This window comes from Plectropomus leopardus, chromosome 19, assembly GCF_026936395.1.
Source record: "Plectropomus leopardus strain MGB_pleo_1.0 chromosome 19, ASM2693639v1, whole genome shotgun sequence".
Classification (NCBI taxonomy): Eukaryota; Metazoa; Chordata; class Actinopteri; order Perciformes; family Serranidae; genus Plectropomus; species Plectropomus leopardus.
This window is the reverse complement of record NC_142194.1, coordinates 30719641-30740351: the sequence shown is the minus strand read 5'-3', so window position 1 is coordinate 30740351 and position 20711 is coordinate 30719641. Positions and strand designations below refer to the sequence as shown.

Sequence of the window (20711 nt, the reverse complement as noted above, 5' to 3'; positions counted from 1 at the left end):
GGCTCTACTTCCTACGGAAACTTAGGAAGGCTAAATTCCAGAATAAGATAATTTCTATGGAGGAGCAATAGAAAGCATACTGACTGGAAACATCACAGACTGGCATGGTTCATGCATGGCCCAGGACAGGAAGGCTCTACAGTGGGTGATTAAAACTGCCCAGAACATCACTGGTTCCCATATACAGAACATCAGTGACCTCTGTGAAGTGAGGTGTCTGCACAAAGCCCAAAGGAAACTGAAAAACAGCCGCTACCCCAGCCACAGCCTGCTCACCCTGCTCCCATCTGAAAAAGAGAAGTATCTGCTGCCGAACCACCAGACTACGGCGCAGCTTCTTTCCCCAGGCTGTGAGACTCCTCAACTCATCCTTCGATGCCAAAGCATGTAGCAAAGATGAAGAATTTAGAGACAGATTTTTAAAACTATGTTTTAAAAAAATATCTACCTTGTACCAATTGAAATAAAAACTATGCATCAAGATGCATTGTAATACATCCATTATTGTTTTATAATTGCATCATTGCCCTCTGAATTATAATCGTGATTGAATCATGGGGTGCCTGGAAATTCTCATTCCCCATTTAAGCCACATACTTGTAGTCCTTGACAGCGGTGAGAACTTTCATCTCCTGGTCTTTATATTGCAGCTGGGTTTGTATCTGTTGACAAAACTCCTTCGAAGCTTTGAGAGCCTCTGTAGCCTGATGCTTAGCCTGGCAGTGAATTTCAGTCTCTTGAGACAACAGCTTCACCTGGACAGGGACACACATACACACAAACACACAGCAACAAATTATGATGACAACATTAGACATGATGGACCACCAATGGCAAGATTAAATGATAAATGGACCAGCATTTTGTAGTGCTTTTCTAGTCGTTCAACCACTCAAAGCACTTTCACACTACTTGCTACATTCACCCATTCATACACACATTCACACATTGGTGACCGAGGCTTCCATACAAGGTGCCACCTGCTACTGCGTTTTAAAACATTCAAACACACTAACACATTAATGGAACAGCCACTGGGAGCAATCTGGGGTTGACATGTTGACAGGAGATGCCAGGGATCAAACCTCTAACCTTCTGATTAGAATATAACCTACTGTAGATTCTGAGCCAGGGCCGTCCCTAACTGATTAGATTAGAGGTCAACAAGAAAACCAAACATGTAATCTCCTGTTATGATTTATTTATATTATTTAGATTGAGATTACTACAATATTATGTAAATATAATAGCATTACTCTGTGCATTTTTGATAACATAACAACTTTGCATGCAGTATATGTTGTATAAAAGTGTCTAGATTTTCTCTCCACCTTAAGCAACCAACCGCATATTTATGAACAACATTAATTGATTCTTTCACTCTCCTCACCTTGAGATCATGAGACAACACCACAGCACACATCTCATCTGTTTTTAAGTTGAACTCATGCTTCTGCTTTCTGAGCTGACTGTCAAAAGCTGCTGTGATTTCCTGTTGGCCAGAGGAAGATGATTAGAGATTTTGTCTGTAGAATTTAACACTAATACATTTATCATGAGATATAGACTAAGCTTCTATTACTAAGCACAACATCACTTAGCACATTTCAGCCCGTTATCCCCCACTTTGGATTTTGTAGTGTGCAGTACCGATTCAAATTGTGCTTGGTTGCTACACAGGGCAACCTTCTTACTTTACAACACAAATCAAGAAGAGATTACTGCTCTGTAGCATAAACATTATTAATTTTTTTTCCAAGCAATGAAAGATAAGGTATGGTGTGATGCCAAAAAGAAAAAGTAACAATCCTCATTGTCAGAATTTATTAGAAGTGTAGTCTTCCTGTGTGACACTTAACACAGCAATTCTATTTGCCAACTAAACATTATTTACAATAGAGTTACAATAAATTTACCGTCTTCAATTTGCCAGTGAAGCAAAATCATGACCTTAAGTTTCTAGCACTGAACAGGGCGATCAGCAGACTCTACCGAGGCTAAAACAACACTTCAAAGCTTCACATAGTTTTGGGAAATCACCTGTGTAGTTATAATGTTCTCCCAAAAAGACACTCAAAAAGACTCTTGAAAAGACAATTCGATTTTTTGATGTGGGGTTGTATGGGGTTCTTAACCATAGCTAGTAGTAGATGTCAGTCAGCATGCCCCCAGTTTGGAGAAGGAGGCTGGAGTCTGACACAGAAGCTAACAAAAAAAATTAAATTTAGCCTGCTGAACACAGGAGCTGCAGGTCTATTGCTACGTTGATCAGTTGGTTAGTTTGTATTATTGTGTGACTTTGGTAAATCTTATCTAACTCTTTAAAACATGAAAGTCGCACAATATCACAAATGAATTAACTGATGGAGGCTGCGGTACACCAGCAGCTTCTGTGTTCATGTTAAATCTCTGATTTTCTCAATGGAGTCTGGCTTTAAAGACAGCGATACAACAGTTTCGTTTTCCTGTTGGAAATCACTGCCTGACAAGTAAAGAAGCGTATATGATCTGAGAAGTAAATAATAACCTCAGTATAGGATACATGTAAATTAGTTTTAATTTATCTAGATGGGACTTTTTTAGTTGGCTAACATACATTTTGGACTTCAGCCTGCTTCTCCAAAGTGGGAGCTTGCTGACTGCGATCTACTGTAGGTGTGAGAGCCATTTCTTGCAAATCTTTATAATTTCCCATTTTTTTAGAGAATGACTTGAATGCATCACCTGAACTGGCATCTCAGGACTGTCATTTAAGGCAGGTGTGTGAAAATAGTCAATAGGGAAGATGCTGAAGAGGACACACTTTTCAATCGCCTTGTTTTTTTGGTCTTTTTAGGTCTGAGTCTTAGTTTTATCATTGGATGAATCTGTTTTGTTTTGTTTTTTTTGCCTCATTTGCAAAGTTGCATCATACAGATAAAACAAAAAAATCAGACATCTTTAAACATTTAGCATACTTTGTTTCACATTTTGCTACAGCACCATGTCAAAATGAATTTATAAGGAAGAACTAACAAATACTGAACAATTAAAAGACAATACAGACAATGAGTCATGAATCTTTTTGTCTTTGAAGACAAGGCAGATTTCCTTCCTAGAGTCAGCACTAGCCTACAAGATTAATTCTTTTCTATTTAACACCTGCTCACACCTGTGTAAGCTCCACTAGCTATTTCAGTCCTACCGACTGAAAGGCTGTCCACTGTACAAAGCCAGCTGCAAGGGACTGTAACACAAGACAGAGCATATTACTGTCTAGAGTTGCTTTGTGGCATAGCTGTGCATCTGTGCAAGTCATATTGATATGTTCTTTACTTTGGAGGGAGCTAGCAGAGGCCATTATAAAACAATACAAAATATGGAACAGCACTGTGGTCCACATTCTGTAAAGATATCAGACCAAAATAGCTTCAGACCTTCAGAGGGATGAAAGTGTGTGTGTGTGTTTACCTGTCTCTGTAGGATCAGCTCTTCTTCCATCTCTTGTTTTGTATTGAATTTCTCCAGCCACAGAGCTATCATCCAGCCAAACAGAGACATGTGCCTGTACACACACACACGCAGGCAGGCAGGCAGGCAAACACACACACACACACACACACACACACACACACACACACACACACACACACACACACACACATTAAGACAGAACACACAAACACTCTAACTTGGCCTGGCTCATTCGACCTCTGAGTTACAGTGCCAACATCATTTGGCATCACAAAAGAAAGAATCAACTGGGAAAAGTCAATAAAGGGTTGCTGCAGAACATTAAAAAAAATGTTAACATATTACTTTGAAATAACAAAAAGGTAAAGAATAGTATATGTCTATCTACCCACAGCACATGCAAAATACAAGCATGCCTTGATCACATACCAGCCTCATATATTGTATTGGCTGTCATTCTACCTCTCTAACACAACCCACTAGCCTCAACATTTAGCTTTCTCATATTTGTTGAGTATAAGTTTGACCCCTTGAGTGAGTTAAACTCAGGTTGGAAAGGACATGATTCTCGTTATTGTGGAATACAAAAATACAGAATACAAAAAAAAACAAAAACAAAAAAAAATGACACCCCCTTAACAAAGTGGAAACACTACAGCCTAGTTGTTACACCAGGTTTAAACTTCTATATGCATTTCTTGCTCACTCCAAGCATTAATTCAGAGTGCTGTTTGAATATACTGTTCCACCATACCAATGTACCTCTCAGGACAGCAAAATGTTCTCTGGGCACAGATGCAGAGATCAGCATGCTCTCAAAGTGAAAATTAAATTATGAATAGATATTCATTAATTCAGAAATAGAACACTATTTCTTACAACAGCAGCACTGACATGTTAGTGTAGTGCATCAGATCTGATTTCATGTAAAGTAGGTTTTTCCAACCTACTTTACATGAAATCATCTACACTTCCAGTGAAACCAGCACTTAGTCTAACCTGTGTAAAGGCAACAGCAGAATGTTTGCTGATACGGTGATACTCTCCTCTAAAAAGTACCTTTTTATGTTTTTCATGTAGGCTTAGTAGACAACCCCTGATTTTTATAGGATGCCATAAAGGACTGTAGATATGACAAATAAACTGTTAACAAAGCCCAAACAACATTCCCCTGCCCCTGGTCGAATGTACCCTCACACTGAGGCAGTGGAAGGCCTATTTGCTGTTATAAACCAGATAGATGGCCTCCACAATCCAGTGAGGATAGCCACTGTTCAGACAGGGCTTTGCCCTTGGCTGGATTAGCAAAACAAACCAACAGCTGGTCACATGAACACACACTTCAAGTTTGGTCTATGTAGATGTGTAGCACACACACCAGACACAGAGAAAACAACTTGCTCCTCAGAAGCAAACGAAAGGGGGTCTTGTATGAAAGACAATTCATATCTACAGATTCGTATGGGAGACCAGAAAGGCTAAATCCCTAAATTTTATCATAAGGCACTGGAATTAATCGCTGGCCTCAGCAGACAGACTCCTTTTAAAAAACACAGGACCAGAGGGTGAGCAGCGAGTGTCACCCCATCAAATCCATCATGACAGGTTACCAAATACACCTTGATGATGGACAAGGATAGACCCTTATCCAGCAGCTCCTGAAGACACATCGAAACTTCTCCAATAAAACACTGACACAGGAGTAAATTTTGGGTCTGACACCATGGCTCAAATGCCCACCAATGATAGGCTAAATGACCTCTTATGGACAATGCCCTGACACTTCACATTGTCGCCACCACACTTGGGGAAAGACCCTAGCTTATAAATTTAATCGTTTAATAGGTAAGCATGCAGCCATCAGAGTCCTGAGCACGGATGACACGACAGAAATAATCTGTTCAGGCTGCATGTTCAACACTGTTGTTGAAGCTAAATATTTAGCTTAGCCTGGGTGTAAGTAGCATTACAGACTCAGACAGATCAACAGGAACCACAACTCCGCAAGGACATGTTAGAACATGATAATTTAATGTTAGTTAAATATCTGTTAAAAACAAAGCTGTATTTGGTGAATTTTTAGATAAACCCTCAATTGGTGGTTAGTCACCGAGATTAGCATCCATAAAAAGTCAATGCGATGAACTAGTTTACTGTAACTTCTGCTCCCATTGCACCCATCAGCGGTGCCCTCAGGAATAAGACAATAAGGCGCTTGGCAGCGGTGAAGCACAGCCGCTCTGCTTGGAGCCTTCTTTGTCATTGCCAGTTGACCAGAGCTGTGTAAACAGCAACCTGCAGGTATGCCTCTGTGTGTGTGTGTGTGTGTGTGTGTGTGTGTGTGTGTGTGTGTGTGTGTGTGTGTGTGTGTGGTTTCTGCTTTTTTGTCACATTCAATGTCACGGAAAAGCAGGCGAAACAGGTAAGTAAACAGTAGAAAGCTGCAAGCTGCATGGAGGTCAGTCAAAATGTTATGGTGGTTGTTTCTTTCTTCTCTTATGTATTCAGTCACTCTTTCAAACTCATTGCAGCTAAATTTGAATGTTTGAACACTGCTAAAGTGCACTGAGACATACAGTAATTTGTGGTTGCCTGCCATTGCATCTCTCTAGCAAAGGGGCTGAAATTGGCACTTTCACTTGGTGGTTGTATTTCCATCAAAGCCAATCGAAGCCAGACTGCAAACTGATTTGACATGAGTATAAAAGCCAATTTTAGACTTTCCCATTACGTCAGATGTTAGCCAGTTAGTGGGGGGTTTTTTTTGCAATGGGAAAGGGGTTTGAGTAAGGAAAGATTTGCTCATGAAAATACACAGAAAGTTAAACGCTGCGGAGAGACTAGCCACCATATTAATTAATGTAATTAAAAGGGAAACTGACCATTTTCAATAAGCTGTTGGTCTCCACAGTGTGTGCAGATTGTGCAGATGAACAGTGAGTTTGGCTGCCCAGGGCTCATCTACAGCCTGGGGATCCCAGATTTCATGTCATCCGGCAGGCTTTTGATGGGAAATGAGTATGGAGCTAACTTGTTTTGGGTTCGCCTTGTGGACTGGATGCTTTATGCTGATATGCTAAGGTACTGATGTTGTGCTGTTGTCGTGAGCTAGCCTGATTTCACAATAGATGGGCTGTACAGACTTTTTATTTTGTTTCACCTTAAAAGAATCCCAAACTTTGTTTCTTCTGTCATTTTACAATCTGCGCTAACAAATCACTTATTCTATTTTTGTAATGGCTGTGAAATTTTTTGGTGTCTTCTCAAGATGAATGATTATTATGATATATTGAGCCATACCACCCCACTAAGTTCAGCCAGTTCGCCCCTAACAGTACCAGACATGTTCTGACAGTGGGACTCGATATGTTTGTGACCCAATGGCTGAGGCCTCCAAACACTATGTGCTTTTTAGGCCCAGACACTATAAACCAACCTTAGAGAACTCGCAATGACAAAAGTCTCCCACTGCCTCACGTCACCGTGTCTCAGCCAAAAAGTTGCACATGAACACATCATAAAAACTAAAGCCAATGGCCATCAAGCATGTATGTTCTGTGCCTGTGTGAAATTAGACAGCTGTAGTCTGTCATCATCATTCAAAAAGGGTAACTAAAAGACTGTTAGTCTAGAGTTAGCACATTAATAAAACATTCGAATGTGAAAAGAACAAAGCATATTTACTGTGAATCAGTAAACAATAACAGAAGCCATCAGTAAATGTCTGATGTCAGATGTCAGCTGACTGCTAAAGAGCTCATTGGCTAAAGAAAGAAAAATTTACCTTGTATGACAAGTTTGTGTCAACCTCACTCCTTCTTGACTTGGCACTGGATTTACATTCCTCACTTCAGTATCACTTCTTTTGCATCGACCTGAGCTACTAATCAGAGTGATTTCATTCAGTACTAGACCAACTGACACTGCTTAGTCATGGTTAGTTTGATTTTGTTTTGGTGCACAGTACTTTTTGGCTTTTGTGCCGTACACTTTTTATATGGATCCTGTGCACTGCTTTGTAAATGAGGCCCTTGGACTGCAGAGTTGAACCCTACTCCTGTCTGAAGCTGGCTCCATCTCCAATCTTAGTGTTCGATTTAAAACAAAAGACTGTATATAACTAAGGTATTTAGTTGTTATTTTGTGGTGGGGTTCACTTGTTTGCCCACTGAAGACTTACTTACCTGGCAATATTGCGTTAGTAAATTCTGAATGGGCTAACAATAACAGGTGTAATAATTTTATTTGTTCATTAATTTATCCATTTTTTGACTTTTCTGTTTTTCGGTTTCAGCCTAAGCTGCTCCTGCCTCTCCTCATTCACTTTCCGCTTCTCCAGCTGGGCAACCTGCATGTTGAGCTGCTTCAGTTCCTCCTGCCTGCAAATCAGTAGTTCAGCAGTAGCCAAAACTGTTATCCTTGTGCCTCTGGATTTAATTTACTGTATTAATAAGGTGACCTCAGGTTCCACAAAGTCAGCCCGCCTCTTTTCAACACAGTGCTTTATTTCATGTTGAGGTGTGAGAAAAAAATAAAACGAACATACTAAGAAAAATCAGCAAAGGATCAGAGAAATGATTGCTTCTGCCAAAATGATCAGGTGATAGTCCATGGCCAATTAACAAATGACAATTTGATACTTTGGTAATGATAATATCATTGATAATGATAAAGCTCATATTTCTAAATATAATACACTTGCTGTTATTTAAAGTGTATTTCACATGTGCGAGGACACTTCCATACAGTAGAAGAAGTAGAGCATTTTCTGTGCTTTTTTAACCTGGGTGGAGATGTGTGATGACCAAGATAAGTTCTCAGGGACAGTAATTCCATGGAACCTATAGCTGTTCACCTGCTCCACCACAGCTCCACTGATGTAGACAGGGGTGTGTGTCTTTGCCTCCGTCTGTCTAAAATCAACAATCAGCTCCTTGGTTCTACTGACGTTGAGCAGTAGGTTGTTCTCTGTGCACCACTCTCAAGACTGTTGATTTCCTCCCAGTATGAACTCTCATCGTTGTTTGTAATACAGCCAATGATGACAGAGTTCCCCTGATGTCTGAGAGTGTAGTCATGGGTGTACAGTGTGAACAGGAGGGGGCTGAGCTCACAGCACTGGTGGGCTCTGATGTTGAACAGTGATGTAGAGGAGGTGTGACTGACAATGTGAACTCTCCTATCCAGTTGCAGAGTGTTGTACTGAAGGCCAGATTGGTCAGTTTTCCAGTCATCTTCATGGGAGAGATTGTGTTAAATGCTGAACTGATGTGAACAAACAGCATCCTGATGTAGCTGTTCTTATTCTCCAGGTTAGTGAAGACTGAGTGAAGAGCAGTAGATATGGCATCCTCTGTGGATCTGTTGTTTCTGAAAGCATACTGGTGAGGGTCCAGGCTGGCAGGGATGTTGTCTTTGATGTGCAGGAGAACCAGTTTCTCAGAGCACAGGGCGTTAGTCATTACGACTAGACATAGTAGACTTTTTAGGTACAGGGACGATGATGGCTGTCTTGAGGCAGTAGGGAAACAGTCTCTTGTGAGAGTTAGATGTTAATAATGTCAGTCATAACATTAACCAGCTGACCAGCACAAGTTTTTAGTACGCGTCCCGGAATGTTGTCTTTCCAGCGGACTTGTTTAAATACACTCACAGCAGAAATTTTCTCATATCTGCTGTGGTCACTGAGAGTGGCTGGTCCCCTGGAGGCGGAGTAGACTTCCCAGCTGAGTCCTAATTGAGGAGGTCAAAGTGACCTTAAAATGTGTTCAGCTAGTCCGGCAGCGTGGCTTCACACATGATGGGGGCGCGCTTGCTTTTGTAGCCTGTGAAATGTTGAATTGCCTGATACATATCTTAAGTGCTCTTGCTGTTGAGGATTCTCTCCAGTCTCTACTGATGTTTTCTCTTAGCCTCCTTGATGCCAGCTCTCAGTTGTGCTCTGGTCATGATGTATACCTCCTTGTCCCCTGACTGAAAGGCAGCTTTTTTTGCTTTGAGAGGAGCCTTCACCTCTCCATTCATCCAGGTTTTCTGGTTGGGGAATGACCTCACCGTCATCAACAGATTTGCTGATATATGATACAGAAGATGCATATTCTTTAAGATTGATCTTGGCAGCATCTTTGAACATTTGCCAGTATGTGCTCTCAAAACAGTCCTGTAGAGCTGCTGTGGCTTCATCTGTCCACATTTTAACAGTTTTAACTGCTGGTTTGAGCCTTTTTATCAGCTAACAATATGTCGACAGAAGGAGCAGAGAGATATGATCTGACAGGCCAAAATGAGGGCATAGGAGGGCTTTGTAGCTGTCGGGAATATTTGTATACACGTGGTCCAGTATTTCTTTCTCTGGTGGGGATCTGGACAAGCTGGTGGAATTCAGGTAAGACATTATTTGAGGTCTGTTTGATTAAAGTCACCAGCTACTATGAAGATCCCATGCAGTGCATTTTTTGAATTGCATCTGGGGTAATGTATACAGCAACAATAAAAATGCTGGTGAATTCTCTGGGCAGATAATATGCACAACATCTTAGTGCCAAAAACTCAAAGTCTGGTGAGCACAGTCCATTCACTTTAACTGTGTTTGAGCACCAAGCATCATTTATATAAACACATAGAGTCTTGCGACCTGTCTGCTCTGAACAAAGTCCGCCCATCCAGTGCAACAGCTTCATCAGGGATGTTAGCAGATGTGAGCAGAGCAATCTTTGCTCACATCTTCACAGATGTCTAGATGTCATCTCTTCTCCTGGGAGCGGACATTAGCCAGAAAAAGGCTTGGCTGAGGAACAGCTCTCGGTCCAAGGCGGGTCAGCCGCACCCTTATGCCGGCTCTCATCCCTCCCTTCGTCCGACTCTTTCACTTTCGGTTCCCCCTCTGGTCTGACTGGCAGCTTGGACTATGCCGTTTGTGCAGATCCTCTTGCGGTCTGTTGCATTCAGTCCAAGACCCACACAACTTTTCCTAATGTTGATGCTGTAATGAGCGCTTCTCTGTTGTAGGGAAGTCATGCTTCAGCAGAAAGGGCCATGGAGTTGAAAACATAGGAAAATATAGCAAAAGTAGCAAGAATTTGAGGAGCTACTGGCTGCTGCATCTGCATGCTCTGCCGTCGTCATAGCAAATATATCGTCATAGCTGAAGGCCGATTACCAGCGACTTTGTCTGAGGCATCTATTTCATTGCTTTTAAAGAAGGGCAGGGATCCTACCTCCTGCAGTAGCTATAGACCAACCTCACTTTTTAATGTGGATATTAAGATTCTGGCCAAGGTTCTCTCCCTCCGCCTTCAAAGTGTGATGTCATCCATAATATCATTAGACCAGACAGGCTTCACATTAAGGAGGCATACATTTTTTAACACCAGAAGGTCATTAATATTAAGTTTTCACCGGCGACTAACACTCCTGAAATTATAGTGGCACTTGACGCAGAGAAGGTCTTTGACAGGGTGGAGTGGGGCTTTTTGTTTTTTATTTGGAAAATTTTGATTTCGATTCCAATTTTATCTCCTGGGTTTAACTTTTGTTTGCTACCTCATCTGCCTCTGTACCAACAGCATTCACTCACCATACTTTCATACTTTTTTATCGTCTCTGATTTTATTTATTTGGATACATGATTTTCTCTGCGGGAATCAATAAAGTATCTTCTATCTATCTGTCTATCTATCTATCTATCTATCTATCTATCTATCTATCTATCTATCTATCTATCTATCTATCTATCTATCTATCTATCTATCTATCTATCTATCTCTGAAGTGCGGGGCCTGGCAGGGCTATCCGCTTTCGCCCCTGCTGTTTAATATAGCCACTGAGCCATTAGCCATCTGGCTCAGAAACCAGGATGAGTTTGAAGGCATCATTCATTTTGATCGAGCCAACAAACTTTCCCTTTAGGGTGGTGAGCCTTCCTCTTCACTGGATTGCATATACAAGTACCCCCAAACGTTGCAGGCGGTTCTAGAGATGGCTATGGAGAGGGAGAATGTGTGGGGTGTAGCAGCTGAGAGCTGTCAGACCGCGTCTACCACACCCTGGCCCCAAGGTCTGTTTGGGGTGCAGTCAGCCAGGACATTTGGTCAGGGAGTGCCCCAAATCACATAGAAGACAGGGACACAACTCAGGGTCTGCATAGAGGGGGACATGTAGACCCCAGATCCTACCCCAATGTCAACTTTGGCTTTCCAAGCCCCGCTGCCAGCAGGAGCAGCCCCAGCGCACAGAAGGGGAGCCAGGCTCCACTTTGCCCAGAGGTGGTGAACAACACATCTTTGGGGCTGGTTGTTGTGGTGGGACATGCCGGTATGGGGCATTCTGGCTACGTCCCGGCTACCCTGGAAGGGGTGCCCTGCTCTGTACTGGAGGTCATAGGGTCAACAATGACTGTGATGAGGCTGGATGTGGTGCCAGGCTGGACTCAGTTCGAACCAACCACTGTGGCTTGTGCATGGTCAATGGCAGGATGGTACCTGTGATAGCTAAAGGCAGGATGACTGTGACTGTAGAGGGGAGTTAGGAATATCAACTGCCGTGAAAAGCTGCAGTACAGGACCAAGCCACAGGCTTGCGTGATGGACCTAGGGAGAGGCCCCGCAGAATTCCTAGAGGGGTTCATCATCATTTTGACCCCTTGTGGCCCCATCGTAGCCCTGGTCAGACTCCTCACACCGGCAGATGGTGCAGGAAAGACTGTGTTCAGAGACATCCTGACACTACCCCTATTTCCTATATCCCCCACCAGGTGCATCTCCCCCTTGCCACTGCTCCCAATGTGAGCCACCCAGTTCCTCCCCTGCCCACCCCCCCCCAACTGCACGCTCCCAGGGAGACTCCCTCTCCTTACACTTCAGCGAAAGCTGTGCAGCCCCCACAATGACCCCGCCACACTCGCAGGATTAATGGACAAGGTGCTCGCTGGGGTTCCTCCAACAGTGCGTGATTTACGTCAACGTCCTCCTGGTGCACAGCAACTCCTTTGAGGCTGCTCGGGGTCCCTGCGGCTGGTGCTGGAAGGGATCAGGGCAGCGGGCCTAAAGCTGCACTTCAACAAGTGCCATTTCATGCAGAGAGATGCATACTTTATGGAGCACAGGGTGGAGGGTGGGGGCATTGGTACCATGAAAGAGAAGGTGCAGGCAGTCACAAACTGGCTCACTCCCATCAGCCAGAAGGAGGTGAAGAGCTTCTTAGGGCTGGCCTCATACTTCATAAAGTTTGTCCAGTGCTTCTCTTATACTGCTGCACCCCTGTTTTGACTGTTGCAGAAGGAAATAGACTTTGTTTGGACAGAGCAATGTCAGGAGGCATTCAACAATCTCCAAACTGCCTTTACATGCAAGCAAGTGGCGTGGGTGTTGGAGGAGTGCTCTCGCAGGTGGGACCTAAGGGAGAATATGTGGTGGCATATTTCAGCCGGGTGTTCAAAAAGGCTGAGCAGTGCTATTGTTTTACGTGCAGGGGTGCCGACAATCAGGCACTTCAAATACTACCTGTGCAGCCTGCACTGTAAGGACTGACCACTCTGCTCTTCAGTGGCTCATGAGATTTAAAGTACCAGAGGGCCAGGTTGCCAGGTGGATAGAAGAAGATAGAAGAAGGCTTTCAGCTTCAGTGTGGAATACAAGGAAGGCAGGGGCACACCACACCAACGCAGACACTCTCACTGCCACTACTGTGAACGGAGAGACCCCTAAAGACAGAGCTGCAGGAAGAAGAGGGGTCTGTACTGCTGTGCAACAGGTGGAAGAGTTCAACTGCAGGGAGCTGCGAACTGTGGACAAGTCAGAGTGGAGACAGCAGCAGGAGCAAGATGCTGTCTTACAGCCTTTACTGCAGTGGGTGGAGGCACAGCAACAGCCACCATGGGAAGAGGTGGTGGTGCTCCCTACAACAACCAAAGGGCTGTGGGCACAGTTTGGTGCACTGCGGCTACACCAGGGTGTGCTACAGTGTGCATGGAAGGAGCCAGCGACAGGGGAGGATAGGTGACAGGTTGTGGTCCCTAAGGGCCTGCAGCAGGCTGTGCTTGAGGCCATGCATGGAGCTTCAGGGTTGGGACATTTTGGAGTTACAAAGACTCTCCGCTGCCTTCAACAAGGGCTCTACTGAGGTTGGTGCAGGAGTGCGGGGGATTTTTGCCGCCATTGCAACCCCTGTGTACGTAAGGGTCCCACAGGTCATTCCCATGCCCCAAGCCAACAGTTTCCTGTGGGGGCCTCAATGGTGGATGGTTTCAGTTGGGGAGCTTGTCTGGATCTACAACCCACAGCAGAAAAAGGACCAAGGTCCTAAACTGGACAGCCAGTGGGCAGGACCGTGCAGAGTACTGGAGAGCCTGGGGTAGATTGTCTACAGGGTGCAGCTGCCATTGGGTGTCATGACGGTAGGTATTCTCGGCGTCCACCCTCCCCAAACTTAAAGCAGTTTATGACTGTAAGGGCAGTTTTTCAGTACTGGATGTGTTTATTTACTTCTATAAACTTTTGGTAGAAGTAAATGTGGGAGACAAGACAAAGAACAGCTGCTAAACTACAACTCATGATGGCTGGTAAGAAATCTGAGGCCCCTGCAAGTAGACTTGAAAAACGAATCGATAGTATGAACACTATTCTGTCACCTCATACTGAAGAAATTAAATCCATTCGCTTGGAAACACTGAACCTCCAGAAGCGGGTTACCAGCGTGGAAAAGGTGGCAGCTCAAAGCCTAAAAAACCAAGAAGTTTACGAAGCAAAGCTCACGGACATGGAAGACCAGGCACGAGGGGACAACCTGCTCATATTCAACCCAAAAAAGGGAGCTGAGGGCACAAATGCACTAGCCTACCTGAAGGGAATATATTCCCAAATGGTTTCCTGTGTTTGTGTCTGCCCAACTGGAGCTGATGAGGTGCCACCGTCTTGGTCATCTATCCAAACCTGGTCCAGGGAACGCACAGCGTCCACGCTGATCCTAAAATGCCTTTGTTACATGGATAGAGATCGTCTTTTCAACGACGCAAGGAAAAATCCTCCTGAGGTAGCAGGCATCCAACTGAAGTGAGCCGCGGACTAGAGTGAGGCTACAGCGAGACAGCGACCGTGCTACAAAGTGATGCATGAGGCTTGCATCAAAGGCTTCCAGGCTTTCCACCTGTCCCCTGCTACAATCAAGCTATCCCGGGGAAATAACACCTTTACTGAGAATGGTGAGGCAGAGCAGTTCATCGCTTCTTTTGGAAAGGAAAAAATGCCTCAATCGAGGGGAAAGAGGAAAAGCCATACTTAAAAACTGGTAAGACTGAACTGAGACTAAGCCCCTTGTGCCCTTTCTCTCTATCTCTTTGGAGTCATCTTAATGACTTAATTATTATCATTATTATTATTATTTTTATTATTATCAACTACAACCCCCCCCGTGTCATATCGTTGTGTGTTTTTATGTTTTCTCTCCCATGCGTCAAAACTTAATCAGTGAGGTGTGCATGCGTCAATCAATCAGGAACTACAGCCTGCTATTTGGGTTAAAAACTGGCAGGCAAGAATTTATTAAGTTATTTGAGTGGGGTTTTTCTGTTTTATCTCAAGGCCTGTCAACTTTAAGTCACAACAATCGTGGTACATAACGGGGAATCTCAATTACGCCGTTTGGCTCACAGCTGTCCTTAAGCTCAGACTGAATTCAAGGAGGGAGGATAAACGGACTGCGCATGTTCCTTCATAGCACTGGTACAAGTTTGTTTTGGGGGGTGGGGGTCGCTCTCTTTTTTTTTTTTCTAAAAAAAGGAGAGGGGCATCAGGCGGTGACAAAGTGGGAAAGTGTGCATGTTTTCTTACTGTTTTTTTAAATTTATTTTTATTTTTTTTATTATCTCTCTTTTGTTGTTTTGTTGGGGGGGGTATCCATATGTCTCAACCTCTGATAGAGCTTCTAGTGAAAGTATAGTTACAATAAACATCTGTAGCCTATAAGATCAGAATCAGCACATTAGCCAGAACACGAGGCAACGTTTTAAGCGTTGTTTTCAATTCATCACTTGAAACATCACTTGATTCATCTTTGAAACTTAAGAATGATCATATGTACAGTAGTGGATCTAACACATTGTACATATTTTCATATTTATTATTGTCATGAAATCACATAAGGATTCATGACGATAAATATAAGGGAAAAGGAGGGTGAGTGAGAGCAACCATCTTGTGTCACAACATTACTTTTCACTTCTGTGACAGGCAGCTTATATTTCTCTTTATCTTAATTCTCACCTTGGTAATGATGTCATATTTTAACTGGGTTTTCCTCATTTAGCCTTTGTAATTATTATTTTAATTATAATTATAAATAATAATAATTAATATTTCGTATTCTGTAAACACCGCAATTGTCTTTTCCTAAGTCCTTATCAATTCTTCTTCGCATCTCTCCTTGACCTCATGACGTTTTCTCTGGAGGTTAAGGAAAAGTGATTAGGAAAAGAGATTATTTGATTTTTTTGACCGCAGCCCCCATCCAGTCCGCACCAAATATCACATGTTGGATGACAGTCCTCCCCTGAACATATTGAAAGAGTTAACCAGTACCATTACTTATAGCGCCCCCGACTGGCAACAGGAAATCACATGGAAATGACGTGTTTTTCTTTGATGTTTATTTACTTAAAATTTGGTGTGTACCACCTTAGAACCTGTGACATTAAGAATTATTAAGAAAAATTCATTTTCATCACATTGTGTGGGTGTGGCTAGGTTTCCAAGTTCCATGTCTGGCCATGAAACAGGAAGTTGTTGTAACTCGTGAGCCAGACATTGTCCTAACTGCCCCAAACTTCTCATGCTTGATAAGAGTCCCGGCCTGAACACATCTGCATCGTTCAATTGAGTTATCATCATAACACCACCTACTGGCAAAAGGAAATGACGTGTTTTATATTTTGATGTGCACCTCCTTACAGGTTGACACATTCAGCTCAAACTTGGGAAGAGAAGTCCCAAGACCTTGACGAGGCCTTTCTATGAAGATTATACGTTTTCCTTGAAGACCGATGCCATGGCGATGTGGTCTTTGCCGCCAAACAGGAAGTTGTTATAAATTTACATTGCAAAGACCGATTGGCCCCAAATTTCACAAGATGTGATCAGGCTGCAGCTCTGAACACATCAACATGTCAATTAACTATGATACTCACTGCGCCACCTACTGGCAACAGGAAGTAAGCCTTGTAACACAACTTTCATTTGATTTACATGGTTTGGTCAGAAAATGATGTAGACCAAGATGATGTGGATTTTGTGTTGCCTCCAGCACCATAACGCCTTTTGAAATGTCTCACTAAAGGGTCCAATCTCTCTTTCTGCAATGTCCGACTTTAACTGAAGTGAACGATCACTTTAGTCACAGTCCTGCCACTACCCCCGACTTGCGTGGGGGTGGGAGGGTCCATTCGTTGCTGCTTACAGATTTAATTTGTTTTTGTTGTGTTAACATAATGATGTCAGTTACATTTGCCTAGGACATACACTCCTTTTTAAAATACAAAAATGTAAAATTATCAGTATTGTATTAGTTAATGGCCTGAGGAGCAGATAACAACTGGTTATCGTATCAGTGTTGAAAAAAAATCATGTCATGCATCCTAAAAGGCACTGGCCCCCTTATGATTACAATCAACACAATCACTTGTACACATTGACCTTGTACCTTGATCGATAGCTATCATTACAGGAAGGATAAAGTCAGTTCCTCTCTTTCTTCACAATGTAGCACAACATAGGGGCTGCAAATAAGGGAATGTTTAAGTTTGTCTAATCCGATCTATTGTTGTGCAATGCTTTTGAAATAACTAAAATAATTTCATAGATGTCTATCCTTGCCTATATACCTAAAGCCATTGTTAGAGCTAGCCTTAGCTTACATGGCCATTGTTATCCAGCCTTGCTATTGTAGCCAGTCTGACTAACTTCGGGTTCACACTGGAGGCAGAAGCACTGCAATATGTCAACTTTCACGCCAGACTGGCTGTTCACACCAGAGGTGCATTTCTCTCCTCCTGTGAACAAGCGATTCTGCTGCTCTGGTCTGGTCTGCTCGGGTCTTCAGATCACATGTACACCTCTGTCTCTGTCTGTCTGTACAGTCTGCCTGCTTGTGTATGTGTGCGTGTGTGTGTGTGTGTGTGTGCGTGCGTGTGTGCGTGCGTGTCTGCTGATCATCTCCGTTTAGACACAACTAACAAAAATGTGGAGTGGCTAATGTAATTTAAAAAAACAAAACAAAAAAACAATCAAAAATATAAGTCGTTAAGTGGATGGGCGGATTTTGACACATTTTCTGACATCATATGTATAAGTAGCTCTTGCATAAGGCTCACTGGTCTTGGAACTGTGTGAAGTACACTGAGTACAGCTAAACCAAGTCACATTTCTTGTATGCGTGAGCATACCAATAGATCAGCATGCAATAGCAATGTGTTTTCCAAGACACAATGTCCTGGTTACTTTTGATAATCCACAGACCTTCGTTGTGTTTGGTTGATATCTGGTTGATATCAGATATCTGTGAGACATATTTCAAAACCTGTGCAAATAAAACCAAAGCTATCTGCATGCATAGATACCATTAAAGGTCGGTGAGGAAATATGTTCTTTTGTTACTTGGCTTACCCTTTAAGAATTCAATTGTTGCCATCATTTCAGTTTACTGGAGACTTGATGACTCAACCTCCCCACACTTAAGCAGGTGAAGCAACTCTCTTTATATTTACTTTTCATTACAAGTGAACTCAGTGTACTTTGTCCAAATGTGAGACACAAAACACTACTCACACTTTTAAATGTTAAATTACCAGTTTAGCCATTCCAACATATGCCATCGGACATATAGGACTCACAGTAGAGGAAGTACATCAACATTTCTGTCTGAACAAATCAGAACTTTCCTGCACATGGTCTGGGAATGTGAAAAAGTGTATGAACTTGGGATTAAAACAAACTCAATGATATCTGACGTGATCGGACATCAAATCCCCATAGGGATAGTTAATAATGATTCTAAACTGAACTTAGCTGAAAGCAGAAAAAAAATGTTGCCTCACTGGCTTAACTGCCAGGAGGAAAATAATAGCCCAGCACTGGCTCCTTCCTCACTCACTCACTCAGCATTCATCAGTGGTAATCCTATATTTGCGATATAGTGATGCTTGAACTATTCACAGCAAGGATAAACAAAGCAAAGTCCTCAACTCTCAGCGTTTTGAGAGATGCAGCATCAGAGATTTCCAACTAAATAACCTCAGTGCCTCAAGAATCAATACTCCAGTAATTAAGCACGGTGTGTTTAAATAGAGACCATAGGGGTTCGGGTGTGAGGGTTGTTTTCAGGGGTGTTCTGAAGGGTATTAGCGGGTGGGTGTTTTTGGGCAGGTACCAGCAGCAAACTGTACTGAATGACTGGTGCTAATAAAAACTTGGTCACTAAAAAAAAAAAAAAAACAAACAAACAAACACTAACCACCCAAATACAGTTAAGAGTCTTACACAGACACAAACAACAGGGAGACAGAATTAATCAGAAGCCTGCACAAAAGTAAAAAGACATGGCTGAAGACATGTTTGACAGCAACATGTTCTGCCTGTAACTAACAATGGGTTGGTTGGTTGGTTGGTTAGAAGAAAATGTATTTGATAAACGATATTTTAAAGTGACACTTGATTTCCAACCAGCTTTGTATCATAAGACAGTGGATAGTAGTATAAATAAGCTGTGGTAAACTTTTCTCCATCTCAACAGTGCCCAGATCTCCCTGCACATATCTCAGCTCAAATCCACTGGATGACACGTTCCAGAAGACAACTTTTAATATTTTTTCATATTTCAGATACTAAAAGATGAATCAATGAATGAATAAATGAATGATAAATGAATAAATTAATCAACTAAATCAGGGGTGGCCAACCAGTCAGAGGCTAAGAGCCACAATTTTTACTGTGTTACTGCAAAGAGCCACATCATACACATGGGCATATATGAACTGCCCCCATCCCTTCCCCTCACTCTCTCGCCCTCTCTTATTCACACAGAGACTTTTGCCCTGCCACATTTACTGTAAATGTCACAAATCAACATGATAATGACAAAAATTGACAGGACTAAGACCACAGACCAGTCATTTTCAACAATGAACAATGTGTGCACTGTCTCACAAACAAACTCTCAGTTCAATGTTCAGTTCGTGTCTATAAACAAAACTATTATAATTTACAATGGTATTTTTTCTCTTACCATGCATGTTGCTTAGTGGGACTTCTGGCATTCCTTGCCCTCAACAATCCTTTTCAAATCTGGTTGATAGTCAGTTGTTGACACTCGAAGCAATTCCTTCACGTGTGTCTGTCAGAACAGATCGATGCTTTGATGTCACGTGTTTCAGGGTAGAAAAAACAGACTCGCAGATGTATGTTGACCCAAACATTGACAGTATCTTAAGTGCAGCCCGTCTGACATTTGGGTACTTTTCTATTGGCACACTTTTACAGAATTCAATGGTCCCTTCTCTCAAAGCAGGTTTCAGTTGGTCCTCTTCACAAAGATCGATCATCTCCAACTCAGCCGCTGCCTCATCTGTTACCAGCAGGGTTTTCAAACAGCCCAACTCCGCATTAAACGGGTTGACAAGGAACGCAATCTGTGGCCTTTTCAGTTGAAGATCACGTAACCGGGTCACAAAGCTTTTGTGCAGGTTTTCAACCATTGTTGCATATCTGGCTGTTTGCTTATTCAGGACAGTGCCGTAAATTGCCCACTGGCTTTTAGCAGAGTGGGAAAATGCGTTAAATCTCTCTTCTGAATATGCATCTTGAACAGCTTTGGTTTGTTAGCAAACGCAAACACACTTTGCACCAGGTCAGGCAGTATTTTTGACTTACCCTGCAGGGTCAGGTTCAGTCTGTCCAAGTGACACAGCATGTCCACCAAAAAAGCCAGATCCATAATCCACTTGAGGTCTGAGAGCTCGGGATAGTGCTTGTCCTTCTCTTCCTCGAACAGTTTCACGGCATCCAAAAGCTCAAAGAAGCAACAAAGTACCTTGTCTTTTGACAGCCACCTCACAGTGCAGTGCAGCGGCAGTTCACCTGGAAGGCCTTGGTCCATCTCAGCGATGAGATTTTTGCATTGCCTGTGGTTAAGCGCATGTGTGTGGATGTAGTTGACGATTTCCATCACAGGCTTCATGATGTTGTCTAAATTCATTATTCATTCATGATTTAGAC

At 42.7% G+C, this 20711-nt stretch overlaps 1 protein-coding gene across 2 annotated transcripts in view; it reads right to left on the bottom strand.

Annotated features, from left to right (window-relative positions):
* Positions 1 to 20711, bottom strand: part of ccdc57 (coiled-coil domain containing 57) — a 97778-nt gene that overhangs the window by 66235 nt on the left and 10832 nt on the right. For both annotated transcript variants that reach the window (XM_088070358.1, XM_088070359.1), the window contains 3 exons: positions 3451 to 3544; positions 1391 to 1492; positions 598 to 755 (listed from right to left, as the gene is read on the bottom strand). In XM_088070358.1, the coding sequence (XP_087926484.1) occupies positions 598 to 755; positions 1391 to 1492; positions 3451 to 3544 (354 nt within the window). The remainder of the gene's footprint in view (positions 1 to 597; positions 756 to 1390; positions 1493 to 3450; positions 3545 to 20711) is intronic.